Genomic DNA, 14,854 nt, shown 5'->3' on the forward strand with positions numbered 1-14,854 from the left:
TCTGTGATTCCTCCTAGTGCGCTCGAGAGTGTAGTAACCCTGTGTCTTACAGTACCTTCCCCGTTCTCTTCTGCCTCAGACGTTTTCGCTTCCACAGACGCCTGTTCCCGAAATAGGCAGCAGCCATTCCTTCCCCCCCTGTTCCAGCAGTTCAGAATGGTTTGCTGCAACAAGCTGTTCCAACTGTTACAGCAGCAGTTCCAACTGCTTTTGTCCATAGTTTACGCCAGTGGCGGGGGCTGGTGGGACTGTAAGCCCTGGGCGATGTGCTGTACCTCGCACAACTAGCTATTCCTCAGTTAGAAAATTGTGGTTCCAAACAGACTCCCGGGGACTTTCATGCGAGGCAACCCGGCACTGCGGTTAAATAAAAACATCTCTGGAGCATGGTGTTGCTTTATCCCTCAGCTCTAAATAGTAAAAGTTTTTGTGGTGCCTTTCTCATAACACGCTTTATCATGATTTTAATTATTCAAAGGTTTTCTGCTTTGGAGACCCCACAGATTTAATAGAGCTTGTGGCTTTACTGGTATTTTAAAATTTCCCTTGCTGTCCCTGTTAAGATTACAAACCTTTGCTATACGCCTGTTCCCTTTTTTAACTGCTCTTGTTATGGATGTTACTTGTGGGGACAAGGATAGACATCTTTAGTGTCCTGCAAAGAGCAGCTTCTGCTCTTACTGCAAAAGCCGTCCTCTGGGGTTTTGGTTCAGATCCCCCTGTAATGTCAGTGAGAAAAACGCCCTGCAGAGCTTTTCTCTACGAAACAGCTTTTGATGCAGCAGCAGGGGGATTAAAAGTGATGTTTTATTTAACGTGGAGTTAATTCAGATTCTAGTTTCTTGCAGTCCCACAGGCCCCTAGGGACCTTCGTAACTTCCAAACCTGCTTAGCAATGCTGTTATTCCTAGGTGGGGTTTTAAAGGCACTCTGCTATGCTGCCTCGTGGCATTTATAAACCCGCTCAGGGTCAAGGCTGAGTTAGTGACGATGCCAGGAGGGCTTGTTTTGGTTCCCATGGATTGGCCTTCCTCCTTGCCTTGCTGTGCCTGCCCCTGCAGCCAGTGCCCTTGACAGGCAGGCAAACATTGTCTCCCACCCTGAGAAGCCAGGGATTTAGTCTGTGAGACTGGCGATTGAGATTGTTAAACCTGTGTGTCAGGAAAATTAAATTATTTGGGGGCTGGGGAGGAGGATAAGCGGTGCTGTCTGCCCTTTGGGTTGCTGTTTGGGGCGCTTAATTTTTCTGTAGCCTTTGTTAAGCACGGGATTGCAGAGCAATCTGTCAAGATTGGTTAGGATTGTTACTCCCTATGCAGATGAGAGAGAAGGGAGATGAATTTTCCAACTTAACCGTCTGAAAATAAACCTAATCTGGCCTTGCAGTCTGGTATATAGCACATTACTTAAGTGAAATTCCTTTTGTTGTTCTCAGCTTTGGTTTAGGCTGTTTGAATTTAGTACCTCGACTGAGTGCAAGCACCCCAGTGACAGATGTACCTTTTGCTCGGTTGCTGTGGTGGTGAGGCAGCAGTACAGAGGCCTGTGTACATGTGTGCATATGCATTTCTCTTACAGCCGGAAGAGGAGCCGAAAGAGGAAGCGTCACCAGCCAAGCCAGTGGTAGGAATTATTTACCCTCCTCCTGAGGTCAGGAATATTGTTGACAAGACTGCCAGCTTCGTGGCCAGGTAAACGACACTGGTGTTGTCTCTTGTTTCCTGGGATTTTCATGCTTCTCCTTTTCCAGTGCTGATGTCTGTGCAGCTCCTGAAGCTGAAGCAGGTGGCAGTCCCGTGACTTTACGTGAAGGGTTGAGTCTGCACCAGTGGGACTGTGGAAAAGAAGCAACAGTATTCTGTTTAAGGGGCGTAAGACATGCTTTCCTAGAGAAGTGGTGGTAGTAAATAAAATGTGGAGATCTGTGGGTGGCATCTCTTGATGATCGCTCTCCGCAGGTCCTGCTCGCAACTCTGCCGACACCGGGCTGCCTATTTTTAGCTGGCTGTTCAAGTCAGAGGGTTAATGCTATCGCTCTTCTTGACTCTTACGTAAGCCTGGTCATAGTACGTAGTGTAGTAACCAGGTAGCTGTTCCTGTTCTGATTGAAGGGGAAGCAACATTCAGGTAGAAAGGGAGCCTCGTTACAGTGCTCCATCTTGTGATAAGCCAAGTGGAGCCGTGACTGTACTTTACAGTGTGTGTGCAAACGGTAGGTGACGAACTTCAGCACAAGGATGCTCACGTTCTCAGCCCTGCGGTTACGTCCCATGCCTGGTTGCGTACAGCCCGGTCAACTGCCGGCGGCTGGGATGCGTCTCCATCCAAGCCTCAGTCATCTCTCCCTCAGTAGTGAGGGATAGAGAAGTACACCTGATTCTCTTTCAGGGTAGATGTGCCGTGATGTGTCTGGGATTTTTTTTTCCCTGTTGACTGTAGCAGATTGATCAGTGTGAGTACAGCTGTCAAATTTAGGAGAGGAGTCTAAAAGTTGAATAAACGTTACTCATTTGGGCTTCTTCTGTTTGGCCATTGTCATCGTTCTGCAAGTCCAAGCTGTAGACTGCCTTGAGACCACCTTTCTCTGTTGTTTTGGTTAATGCCCAAGTTTTTCTGTCTGTCTTAGCCCTACATGAGGTCTCAGGGAGCCAGGTCTTGGTCTTCCTCCAGTGTAAAAGTAGCACGAAAGGTGAATGCCCTGTCCTCAGCTAGCTGTGCAAATTCTTAACCTTTGTGGAATCCAGATGGGCTGAATGCTGTGTGCTTTCACCTCACTAACGTGGGATGGTTGTTGCCGTGCGTTTAAGACAATAACTAAATGCTGGTCTAGTCAAAGACACTTACTGTGTAACTAGTCTCTAAAATGCTGCCAAGGAGCGTTGGCTTCCTTTGAGGAGAAGGAAGGGGCTGTGTTTATCCTTTAGTATTGTAGAGGCCTTCTTGTTTGGAAGAGGTGGTGTGTGTAAACAAGGCCTGGAGGTACTCAGAGAATATGAAGAGAAACATGGTACAGCAGCTGTTAACTTTCTCAGACTACCCTGAGATGAATGGCTTGCGGTTTGGATGGGAGGAATGGATGTCACCAGAATAAAACTTGTAACTCTTCTAAAAGCAGCACTCCAGTGTGGTCAGCCTCTGCACAGGCTGATGATTACCTGCTTTTTTCCTTATATGGTCTTTCTGGAAAGGAAACTAGTCTTAAAAGCTTTTCATGGAGCAAATAAAATGGGTCTGGTAGGTAACTTGTAAACTTCACCCAGAAAATTGTCTAATCCAGTAAATGATCTTTTGTTTGTATGTAGCCAGATGAGATTGTGGAACACTCCTGAGCGCGAGTTTTTATCTGTCTTAAATACTCACTGTGAACTGTTTATAAACTAAACTTGGACAAAAGCTTTTAACTTGTGTGTGTATAACTGGATGCTGTGTTGGGCCTGAGTTTCTTACAGGTAAACACCTTCCATGTAGGGAAGAAAATGTCTTCTGAGGGGCTGATACTTCAGCACATCTTAGTGTGAAAGAAACAGCCATGTACAGGTAAGTTGATGCCTGTTCATCTCAACAATTTATTTTTTTCCTCCCCAGAAATGGTCCAGAATTTGAAGCTCGAATCCGTCAGAATGAAATAAATAACCCTAAGTTCAACTTCTTGAATCCCAACGATCCTTACCATGCATACTACCGGCACAAAGTCAGCGAGTTCAAGGAGGGTAAAGCACAGGAGCCTTCGGCTGCTATTCCCAAGGTCATGCAACAGCAGCAAAGTGCTCAGCAGCAGCTTCCGCAGAAGGTAAGTATTGCTTTTTGCTTTGGCTGAGAACTTTGGCTTCTCGCTGCTTGTGTCACATCCTGATGTTAAGCAGAAGGTCTGAAAGAAGGAGTTATTGTTACACTTGTGACAGAAGACAGCACTGGGAGGGCTGGCCTTTAGTGTCTGGGACTATGTTTTGCCACAGGTCTGCATCCCCCAGTTGCTTGTAACTCAGTGTTGTGTGTGAAACTCCAAGTGAGATTGTTTTACTTGGTCTGTTTTAATTACACTAAGTTGTGTGTTGGTTTATGTGGTACTTACACTAGTGATCGCTCAGGCTGTACGAGTAGAAGACTCCTGCTGTAGGCAAGTCCTGTACAAGTTTGGGCTGGTATGCACTGTTTTGTAGAAACATTTCCTTTTTTTATGCTGGAAGGATCAACTTCCCTCCAAATGTGGACTACAAAATCTTGTCTAGCTGTGCCTTTGTACGTGCTGGATGGAAAAAGGGCACTGGCAGAGTCTGAGTATTTACATGCTTGGCGTGGCTGCTGGTCACGCTTGTGTTACTGACCATTCTGGGGTGTTACAGCGAAATCCTGGCAGTTTCCAGCTTTGTTAGCTGTTGGAGCAGCGCTTGCTCTACAGTAGTCTGAATACAGATGTCCAGATACACCGCGTGGTACGAACTTGGCTCACCCTTGCCAGGATATCTAGGCTGATGTTGCTTTCCCACAACAGCTGAAGGAAAAAATGGGCTTTCTGAAGGGTTTGGTGACAATTTCTTTCTTCAGTCACTGAGCCGTCTCCGTTCTGCTCGGCAGGTGCAGGCCCAGGTGATCCAGGAGACCGTTGTTCCAAAAGAGCCGCCTCCGGAGTTCGAGTTCATTGCAGATCCTCCCTCAATCTCTGCCTTTGACTTGGATGTGGTGAAGCTCACGGCGCAGTTCGTGGCTCGGAACGGGCGGCAGTTCTTGACTCAGCTGATGCAGAAGGAGCAGAGGAACTACCAGTTTGACTTCCTTCGCCCCCAGCACAGTCTCTTTAACTACTTCACTAAGCTGGTTGAACAGTACACAAAGGTACGCTTGGCAGTCTACCCGTCAGGGTGATTCCTTCAGCAGCAGAGTTGATTTTGAACACTGCTGAAGCTGCATGAAACAGGCAGACTAGAAATAACGTGCAGGTCCAGGAGTCCATCCTTCATTTCTCGCTCCAAGAAGAGTGGAAGTTTGTGTTGTTGGCAGTGCGCAGCCCTGATCACGGGGGGCTCTTACTTAAGTGTATTAGACACTGTTACACCTAAAAGTTGCGGAGTTTTAAACACAGAGGGTGGTTGGAAGGCGAAGAGTGAATATTTTAAAGTGCAATTCTGAGGAAAAAGTAATAAGAGTTGGAATAGAATAAATAGAATGTAGCCCCAGGGGTCTGCTGGTGTTTTTATCATCGTGGGAAAGAATCATTGCTTCGAAGGTGGCTTTGACAGAAAGACTTGTTACTAACTGTCATGCAAAACGTATTTCAGATCTTGATCCCACCGAAAGGCTTACTCCTCAAACTCAAGAAGGAGGCTGAAAATCCCAAGGAAGTCCTAGATCAGGTATTGCATGAAACACTGCTGAAGCATTTCAGTTGTGTGTTGAATTTTTCTTTCTCTTTCCATGTTTCTGACTTACTGGCAGCTAATACGAATATACAGAGGATAAAATGGATTTCTCCCCCGTTGTCAGTTGAGAATGGGGTACCCAAGCTTGTCTTTAAACTACTAGCTAGCCTTTGTGCTGGGGGGGAGCCTGCTTGTGGCAGCATAGAGGCACAGGTACTGCATGATGCCCGTTCAAAGTAGAGTATTTTCCCTCTCGGACAACCTCACTGTGACACCTCAGTCACTTACAGTCCTTCCAAGCCATCCTTTATGGCTTTGACTTCTGCCTTCGGCACAGAGACAGCGTTAGCTGTGGAAAGATGGCATTGCAGGGCTGTAAGAAAGTGTCTGTGAATTGGTTGCTGGCCCGTGAATCTTCAGTGACACCCGAGTCACGTCGTACCTGTGTGGCTCAGGCTTGGTGCAAGGAGTCTACAGCTCCAGCTTGAGGAACCGCTTCCCAAAGCTGCTGTAGTACGTTACTCTGTACGCAAACCTGTCGTTCCTGAACACAAACGTTGCGTTGTCGTGCCAGGCCTCTGAAGTAGTGCTTGTGTAACTGCTGGAAAGGGTCGGTAGCGTAAGCTTCTGGGTGCTGTAGAGCTGACTGTGATGTGTTTCTGGACTAACATTTGGTGCTTGCTTTACGTCTGCTTGTGCAGGTGTATTACAGAGTGGAGTGGGCAAAGTTCCAGGAGCGAGAGAGAAAGAAGGAAGAGGAGGAGAAGGAGAAGGAGCGTGTTGCTTACGCCCAGATTGATTGGCACGACTTTGTGGTCGTGGAAACAGTTGACTTCCAGCCCAACGAGCAAGGTACTAGTGTTAAGCCTTGTAACCTCTGTGAGACTCTGCTCCCCTGGAGTAGGGACTATGTCCTGAAATGCTGGGTTTAGACAGACATCGGCTTTTACAGCTGCGTGTCCTTCAAAGATGAAGGGGGAAAGCTTTCTAGTGATGGTGCGCAGGCCAGTTTTGGTTTTTCTCAGGTCAGTAATGTTCTGCTTGCACGAAGTCCAGGACTGCAGTGGTGTCCGCTTTTCCACTGCCACCAGGACAGCAGGACTTGTCCCACTTCCAAGCATTGCTTTCACCTGTAACTACCTTCATCTTCGGGTCTCATGCTGATGGTGGTCTGTAGGGACTCCATACATTCCCTTCCGTGTACCTTGGCTCCCAGGAGGTTTTGAAGCCACTGCTTTGTAAAGACGCTGCTTTTCATTGAAGAAACTGGCATTTCTGTCTGTGCATCGAGCAACGAAATGGGATAGAGGATCAGAAGCTCTTTTTTCTGCCTTGTAGGGAATTTCCCTCCGCCCACCACTCCAGAAGAGCTGGGAGCTCGGATCCTGATCCAGGAGCGTTATGAGAAGTTTGGGGAAAGTGAGGAGGTAGAGATGGAGGTGGAGTCGGATGAGGAAGATGAAAAGCAAGAGAAAACAGATGAGCCCCCAGCCCAGCTGGATCAAGACACACAAGTGCAGGATATGGATGAGGTAACTAGCCAATGGAATCAGCACTGCTTTTGTCCCATGAAGGCTGTGAGTTTTGAGGCCCTTCATTTTCACTGTCAGAAGTTCCTCGGTTTCTTGAGGAAATGAGATTTCCTTCTGATGGAATTTCAAAACAACCTGTTTCTGACGGAATGTTAGAATATTGTCTTTTTAATGCTTTCCATGACAGTACAATTTCCAAGAGAGTAATTTTGTCACCTGGCGGTGTGGATTTTGTATTTCTGTGATAAAGCCTTTTGGGGTTTCTTCTGCACAGAATGTGGAGCACTGAAAGGTGACTAATTTTAGGCTCTTCCTCTACCCACTGCATGTAAGCTGTTTTCCTTGTAACAAAGAACAAGAGCATGGTAAGGTCCTCCTTGCTGTGCTCTGGTTATGTGGAAGCTGAGGAGTACTTGCTTCTTCTTCTGGGTCCACTGAATTTCTGAGTCATGATTATCCAGAGGAACTGCTGTAGCATAGTTGTCTGGGGCAGAATAGCTCTGTTCCTTTGAAGCTGTGTAATCAGTTCTTCCAGTGCGGCACGGAGTTTTTTATGCTTTTCTCAAATCTTTTTTGTTGATACTCAGCTACAGGAACTTGGTTATGACTTTTTTCCCCCCTCCTAAATAAGGGCTCAGATGATGAAGATGAAGGTCAGAAGGTTCCTCCTCCGCCAGAAACCCCGATGCCACCACCCCTTCCTCCCACGCCAGATCAGGTTATTGTGCGGAAGGATTATGATCCCAAAGGTAAATCAGGCCGGTGACAAACTTGCTTGTAAGTGATCACAAAAGCATTTATTTCCAGGCTGCATCCTCTGATGTGTTTTTAAGTGTGGTTTTGCTTTTCTAGCCTCAAAGCCGTTGCCACCTGCCCCAGCTCCAGATGAGTACCTAGTTTCCCCCATCACTGGAGAGAAAATTCCTGCCAGTAAAATGCAAGAACACATGCGTATTGGTCTCCTGGATCCTCGTTGGTTGGAGCAGCGTGATCGATCCATCCGTGAAAAGCAGAGTGACGATGAGGTCTATGCCCCAGGTCAGCTTGAGAGTAACGCCGCTTGCAAAACCAGGTTCTGAGACGAGTTCTGTGAACTCTCAGCGCACCTGCTCACTCCCCCCAGGTCCCACTGATGAGGACCATCTTAAATGTAGCTTTTTGTATGTGTTTAGTGTGCCGATTATGTGAATACATTTGTCATTGAAGCCTTTCTGTAAACTTGAAGGCAAAGAGCATTAGCTGCTGCTGAGCAGCTGTCAGTTGGTCTCTTTCTAGAGAGAGCAGTGCTTGGCCATGAGGTACCAAGCAGTTTAAAGATCATTAAAAGAGGCTTGATTGTGTTTGACTTTAGTGATATCACTTGAGATAAGAATTTCTCTCTTGGCTTGCAGGTTTGGATATTGAAAGCAGCTTGAAGCAGCTGGCAGAGCGCCGTACAGATATCTTTGGTGTAGAGGAGACTGCCATTGGTAAAAAGATTGGTGAAGAAGAAATCCAGAAACCAGAGGAAAAGGTAGAGTGGAAACCATAGGGTTTTTTAGAACAGGTTCCTGTAGTATTACGAATGCTCAGAGAGACGTGAGTGTTTTGAACTTTGTTCTTGCTATAAAACTGCTCTCTTGATTTATCGGCTGCTCATGTCACAGTCTGGACGGGCTGGCGTTAGTCTGATTTATTTTATCCTCTCAGGTGACCTGGGATGGCCACTCTGGCAGCATGGCCCGCACACAACAGGCTGCTCAGGCCAATATCACTCTCCAAGAGCAAATTGAAGCTATCCATAAGGCCAAGGGACTGGTGCCAGAAGATGACAGCAAGGAGAAGATTGGTCCCAGCAAACCCAATGAAATGCCCCAGCCTCCCCCTCCTTCGTCAGCATCAAATCCCCCAGTTAGCACGCAGCCCATCACGTCTGTGCCTCGTCCACCCACAGTAAGTGTTGAGGCTTCCAAAAGCAAATCACTGTGGCTGTAGTTAATTAGAAGGGAGTCCTAACGAAGGTCCGGAGTTCTAACAGCAAGGCACTGTCTTAGAAGCAGATTTTGAGCGAAGTTCGTGTTTCCAAATGACTCTTAAACCATTATAGGAACCCTATTGAACTTACTGTTAAAAATAGGAAATTAGGTGGAGCTTTGCATCCTTAGAGGTATCAGACAGATGTGATCTTGCACAGGGGGAGCCTGGGCCGTGGGATCTTGGAGGAAGGAAGTGTGTCTAACAGAGGGAAGGGTGGAGGCCTTTTTTTAGGTGTAGAAAGGCATGATGCAGCACAAAAGCAGCTGCAGGTGACTCACTGCCCAGTGTTACCTGCTAGGTGACTCTGAGATCGCTGCTTTGGGTGCTGTGTACCTGCGTGGTGAGGGAAGAAGAGACGTTTCATGTGTCGGTGAGGCTGCTGTGCCCGTTGGCAGGCGCCTCGGGCTGGCCGTGCGGTGGGCTCGCTGCGGGTCCCAGCCGGACTCCGGCCAGCAGAAATCCTCTCTGTTTCCCTGGTTATTTCAGTTGGGATTGTGAACAGCACTGGGCGTTCCCACATGTACCTGCTCAGAAACGTTACCTTCTCTCTCCAGATGCCCCCTCCTGTCCGTGCCGCTGTTGTTTCTGCAGTTCCGGTCATGCCTCGTCCCCCGATGACATCCGTGGTCCGTTTGCCACCGGGCTCTGTCATAGCCACCCCCATGCCACCGATAATCCATACCCCGCGCATCAACGTGGTCCCCATGCCGCCCTCTGCTCCTCCCATCATGACCCCCCGCCCACCGCCCATGATAGTGCCAACAGGTCAGTAACTTCAGCTCCTTCCAGTTAGTTGTCAGCCAGTTCCTGTCTGACTGGGCTCGAGCTTCGACTCCTTTTTTCCTTTTCCGCCTCTCATGACAGCACTGAATTGGGACTGCAGACCCTAAGCCTCCTAATTAAGCATTTTGGGGTGTTTGATGTGACTACTGCTTTGGGCTCAAGACCCCTCCCGCAGCATGAAATACAGACTGAGAGCTCAATCCCACCAGTGGGCCGTTTTGTGTCTGTGTCCCTGGGAGCCTGCCCAGGTGAAGGTGGAGAATCCACACTGCTCTCCAACAGGAACCCGTGTGAAGAGGAACTGCCAGCACCTCATGGGCTATTGCAGCGTGTTACAGAAGTTGCTGCTGTGGGAGGAAAAGCTGTTGCCTGGCCCCTTTCCTCGTAGCAGCTTCACAGCATTAGGTGCTTTAAAATTGAAAAGCACAGTGTAAAAGCACTTTTTCCTTCTTTCTTTTTCTTTCTCAAATCGAGGTGCTGGCACTGCTGCATGCCAGACTGAGAGTGTTTTCCTTCTGCAAGATCTGCAGGAAGCTCTTACGCCGTTTGTTGGCTATTCCTGAGTTGTTTCCCAATGTAAAAGCCCTCGTAACGGTTGCAGTTTGCACGCTACCGTTGGTTGTGTTAACTTCCTCCATGTGTTGTGGCGTTTGCTTTCAGCCTCTACTGGTCTGCTGAATGAGTTTGTGTGAGGGAGTGTTTGCTGTATACTCAGGGGATGACTGCAGGTTGTGTTGTGTCCCCCCCATCCCATTTCAGCATTTGTTCCTGCACCTCCGGTGGCTCCGGTTCCGTCTCCAGCACCAATGCCTCCCGTTCACCCACCGCCACCGATGGAGGATGAGCCGGTCTCAAAGAAACTGAAGAGTGAAGACAGCCTGATTCCAGAGGAGGAGTTTCTGCGCAGGAACAAGGTAGGTGTGGGGTCTGGCTGCTGGCTGAGAAGTGCCGGAGTCCGGAGCCTGCTGGGCTGTCCAGCCCCCAGGGCCCGGAGGGGATGCAGAGCCGGCTCAGTGTGCAGCGGGGAGGGCAAAGGGCATGCCAGGGAGTGACTTGCTGAGATGGCTCCTTCCCGCTGTCAGTCTGGAGCAGACTGAGCTGCTCTGTGTTTTACTGGAAAGAGCGATGCAGCGCTATGCATGGAAGCTGAGTGCGATAGTATTCTGCTGTAATTAAGGGCAGCGAGAGGTAGGTTTATAGCAATGCAAAGAAGAGCTTAAGCTGCTAATAAGCTTTTAAGCAGAGAACTGCTAAGCTGGGGATGCAAGGAGATTTAATATATCAGTGTCAGCACGGTAGTATGGTAACGTGGTACGTTCCACAACAACGTGAACTGGATGTTAGATGGAATTCCTTCCTGAGGAGCGCCACTGTCATGGGCTGTCTTCAGCCCTTTAATAAGGGTATATGGTTTTCCTGGACATTGCACGGGGAAGCTGACTCCTGCTTAAGGCTTCCTATGTTCACCCTGTAATATTGTGAATGCTTGGTGAATGGCACACAAAAGGAGGAACCGATGAGAGAAATCCAACTCCGTGTTTTGTTTTGGTAGCAGTTCTCAGTGTTGAGGCCAACATAGTTGTGTGTTCACTGCGAAGTCGAGATATGTGACTAGTTTCTGAAATAAACAATTTGTCTGCTGCTCTTATCGTAGCCCTGAGCCTCCTTGCCTCTAAGAGACGTTATCTTTGTTTCCTCTAGGGTCCGGTCACGGTCAAAGTCCAGGTTCCCAACATGCAGGACAAGACAGAATGGAAGCTGAACGGCCAAGTGTTGGTGTTCACCCTGCCGCTTTCAGACCAGGCATGTAGCTGATTAACCTGGCCTCTACCCCCTCGTCTTGCCACCAAGATTCCTCCGCTTTGAGCATAGCAGTTGACCTGCTGTAAAACTCTGGCTGTTGGTGCTGTGGCCTCTCGCCCAGCAGGGCTGCCCTTCTGTACGGTGGGGAAAAACCACCTGAGTGAGCTCTTTGCTTCTTCCCAGGTGTCTGTTATAAAGGTTAAGATCCACGAGGCCACCGGGATGCCAGCTGGGAAACAGAAGCTGCAGTACGAGGTGGGTATGAGCCCTTCAGATGCTGTCTGTTACTTCAGTGCTTTTCACACCCAAACTGCCGTTTTGCAAGAAAAAGTTGTCCCCACTCATACGTCGGGAAGAGAAAAAAAAATGTTCTTCCTGTCTCTACAGCACGCTCTTACAGAACTGCACCCTGTTCTGGCAGGACAGGCCTTTAATAGGTGAATCAGTGGATCTTCGTGTTGTCTCTGCTGCAGATGAGTCCTCTAAGCTTGTTGGGTTTCTGTGAAATCGGCCTGTTTTATGGGGGGGGGGATGTTGCCATTTAAGTGCAGCAGTCTGCTCCCGCTGGTCTGTGTGTGTGCTCTGTGAGGTGGGCGAGCAAACCTTGAAACCCTGGCACCTCTGGAAAGACTTTCTCCAGAACATGGGTCTCCCTCCCTCTCAAGACTGGAGCTGTTGGAAAGGCACTGTTTCTTTATAACAACTTCTTTCCAGCCGTGCATGTGCGCAGGCAGAACCTGCTGCCTAAGCAGTGAACTTTGCACGCTTATCTCCTCAAGAGTTCATCCGTGGGCAGACACTCTCCTAACCCTTAGGGAGAAAGGAAGCTTAACCCATTTTTTTTCTTAAGGAAACAACAAAGGAGCGGGGGTGGAGCCTAAATAACTTCACTGGTTGTGGTGACTGTCTTTATGTCTGTAGAGGTACAGAGTTGTTGCCTGTTTGTATTCTTGCATCACTCCCAGCACACCCACCTCCAGTGCCCCTGTTCTGAGACGTGGGCTCTCTCCAGGGTCTTTCTGCAGCATCCTGCCCTCACTGAGAGTAGGGCGTGGAGGGCTTCATCCGTGTGGGATTTTGTGGAAGGGATCATTAAGAATGGATATCAGGAAGAAGCTCTTCCTGCAGAGGGTGGGGAGGCACTGGGACAGGTTGCCCAGAGAAGCTGTGGATGCCCCATCCCTGGAAGTGTCCAAGGCCAGGCTGGATGAGGCTTGGAGCAACCTGGTCTAGTGGAAGGTGTCCCTGCCCATGGCAGGGGGGTTGGGACTGGATGGGCTTTAAGGGCCCTTCCCACCCAAACTCTTCTGAAGTTTTCCGATGTGACTGTTTTTCTTTTCTCCTCCCCTCAGGGCAGGGGCATCAAGGATTCAAACTCCCTGGCGTATTACAACATGACGAGTGGCTCTCTGATTCACCTGGCACTCAAAGAAAGAGGAGGCAGGAAGAAATAGGAGCCGTGGACCCCTGAGACATAATGTGGCTGCGTTGTCACTCGTGTAACCCCAACCCTTCAAATCCTCCAGCTTTTAGGGGCTAATGCAGCTGCCTGCCAGCTCTAGTTTATAAAGAGACTATGAACCCGCCGTTTGGGTGGATGATGAGAGGGAGGAAGCCGCTCGAGCCCCAAATGCTGTGTAAACGTAGTGACCTAGTGTGTGAGTGCAGCAGCCCGTTGGCGATCAGTGCTTTGCTTGAATGCTGGCTGTGTCGAGTTCCCTGGTGAAGCAGCATTGAGGTCACGCCTGGCTTAGCCTAGATCCATCTTTGGGGGATTTACACCCCCCAAGAACATCAGCTCTCTGACTGCAGTGCTTGCTGTTTCATTTAACCTTTTTCCAATTAAAAACTTCTTCCTTCTCAAGTTACTAAGTAAGCCCCTTGTTCTTTCCCTGTCCCCAATCTACCTTCACCAACCCTGACTTGGAAATTTATTCCCCCTCAGCATGTGTGCCTGCGGTCCCGGAGATCTGGGGCTGTGCGCGCCACGCGGCTCCGAGCTGCTTCTGTACGGCCCGGGATTTGTTTTAATAAAGGCGCAGCTGGGTGCAGGGTTCTGTTGTTACAGCTCCCGGTCTGTGGGTTTTGGGGGTTTCGGGTGGAGATGTGCCTGGGCTTGGAGCACTCGGGTGGGTTGCGGGGAAATACATTGGGGTTTGTAATTAAGCCGCTTAGGAAGTCCCTTTATTTTCTAGGAAAAGCTGCAAGAAGAGGGTTTTGCTGAAATTTCCCTAGTGCTACGCAGTAATTCCTGAACATAAAGCATGTTTATGTGGATGTTTATGTCTGTCTGGGGGCAGAATGACTACCTTGAACTGAGAATTTTACTATAGAAAGCGTGTTTTACACCTTTTATGCCGTGCACCTGGCATCTCTTGGTTCTGGGGAGCATGCGAGTCTGGAAAATAGGTTATTCCTGCACCTTCCCTCAGAGCCGTGTCGCAGTTTGATACCAACAGAACGCAGCGTCAATCTACCGCGAGATAATGAGGTGCCAAGGAAGGTTGTCTTGCTGCCCCAGCACCCGTGTGTTTGGGGATAATCTAAATCCATGCGTTTATTACGGGGTTTTTTTTTTTACAGTTTGGGGGTTTTTTAGCTGCAGGAAGGCAGCCTGCTCCAGGACGCCAGATTTGGAGGGCTGCGGCAGGGTGCTGGGTTGGACGGTGTATGTCCCTGTGCTGCCCTGCGGAGGGAGGTGGCATAGTTACTTCCCTTTAGCTCTCAGAAACCCGCTGATAGGTACAATCTCGGGGAAAACAAAACTCGGCAGCCAGTGGTGTTTTCCAGAGCTGATAAAAACTGCCAAGAAAGCTCTGAAATGGAGAAGTCTCATTTTTTTACATCCGGTGGGTGGCCCATACGTGATGGGGACCGTGCCTAAGGTCATCCAGCCTTCCTTCTCCGGCGGTGCTGGGTGGCGTGGGCCACCGTGGTGCTCGGAGTCTGGGGGGCTCCCCCGTAACGCGAGTTCCCCACGTCTCGGCCGAAGGCTGCACTGATGCTCCGGTGATGTCGGCCAAGTCCCTGCTACCATCCTGGCAGGTCTGTGCTCCCGCAGGAACGCTTCCTCCAGAAATAGCTTGTGCGGAGCCTTGCCAGCACCTTTCAGTGTAAACACGGCGTACGGAGCGGTAACGGGCTGTGCGTGTATCTGACACAACCCACGGTTACCGGAGCCTTCCGCTTGGGTGAGGAGGCCCGAGACGGAAAAATCTGGAAATGGGTTGGGTTGTCACTCTGATCCCTCAATCCCATCGCGTTGAGAGGGTCCTGGGTCAACAAAACCTGCGTTTGATGCTGCTCGCGGGAGGAAACGGTGCTGCGAGGAGCGGCCAGAGGAGGATGGAGCCGGGTGTCCCC

The 14,854-nt window shown here is 49.3% G+C and overlaps 1 protein-coding gene across 1 annotated transcript; it reads left to right on the top strand.

Moving 5' to 3' along the window:
* Positions 1 to 1,578: 1,578 nt before the first annotated feature.
* SF3A1 (splicing factor 3a, subunit 1, 120kDa) lies at positions 1,579 to 13,137 on the top strand (the record flags this gene model as incomplete). Its single annotated transcript, XM_010150694.1, has 15 exons — positions 1,579 to 1,691; positions 3,586 to 3,790; positions 4,576 to 4,833; positions 5,277 to 5,351; positions 6,059 to 6,209; positions 6,696 to 6,889; positions 7,521 to 7,638; positions 7,742 to 7,927; positions 8,281 to 8,402; positions 8,579 to 8,821; positions 9,460 to 9,670; positions 10,448 to 10,602; positions 11,390 to 11,491; positions 11,675 to 11,746; positions 12,844 to 13,137. Coding segments are annotated over 15 exons (2,307 nt in total), but the record flags the coding sequence as incomplete, so codon positions are not given.
* Between the last annotated feature and the right edge of the window lie 1,717 nt (positions 13,138 to 14,854).

The sequence above is a fragment of the Eurypyga helias genome, unplaced genomic scaffold, assembly GCF_000690775.1.
Source record: "Eurypyga helias isolate BGI_N326 unplaced genomic scaffold, ASM69077v1 scaffold38730, whole genome shotgun sequence".
Taxonomy (NCBI): domain Eukaryota; kingdom Metazoa; phylum Chordata; class Aves; order Eurypygiformes; family Eurypygidae; genus Eurypyga; species Eurypyga helias.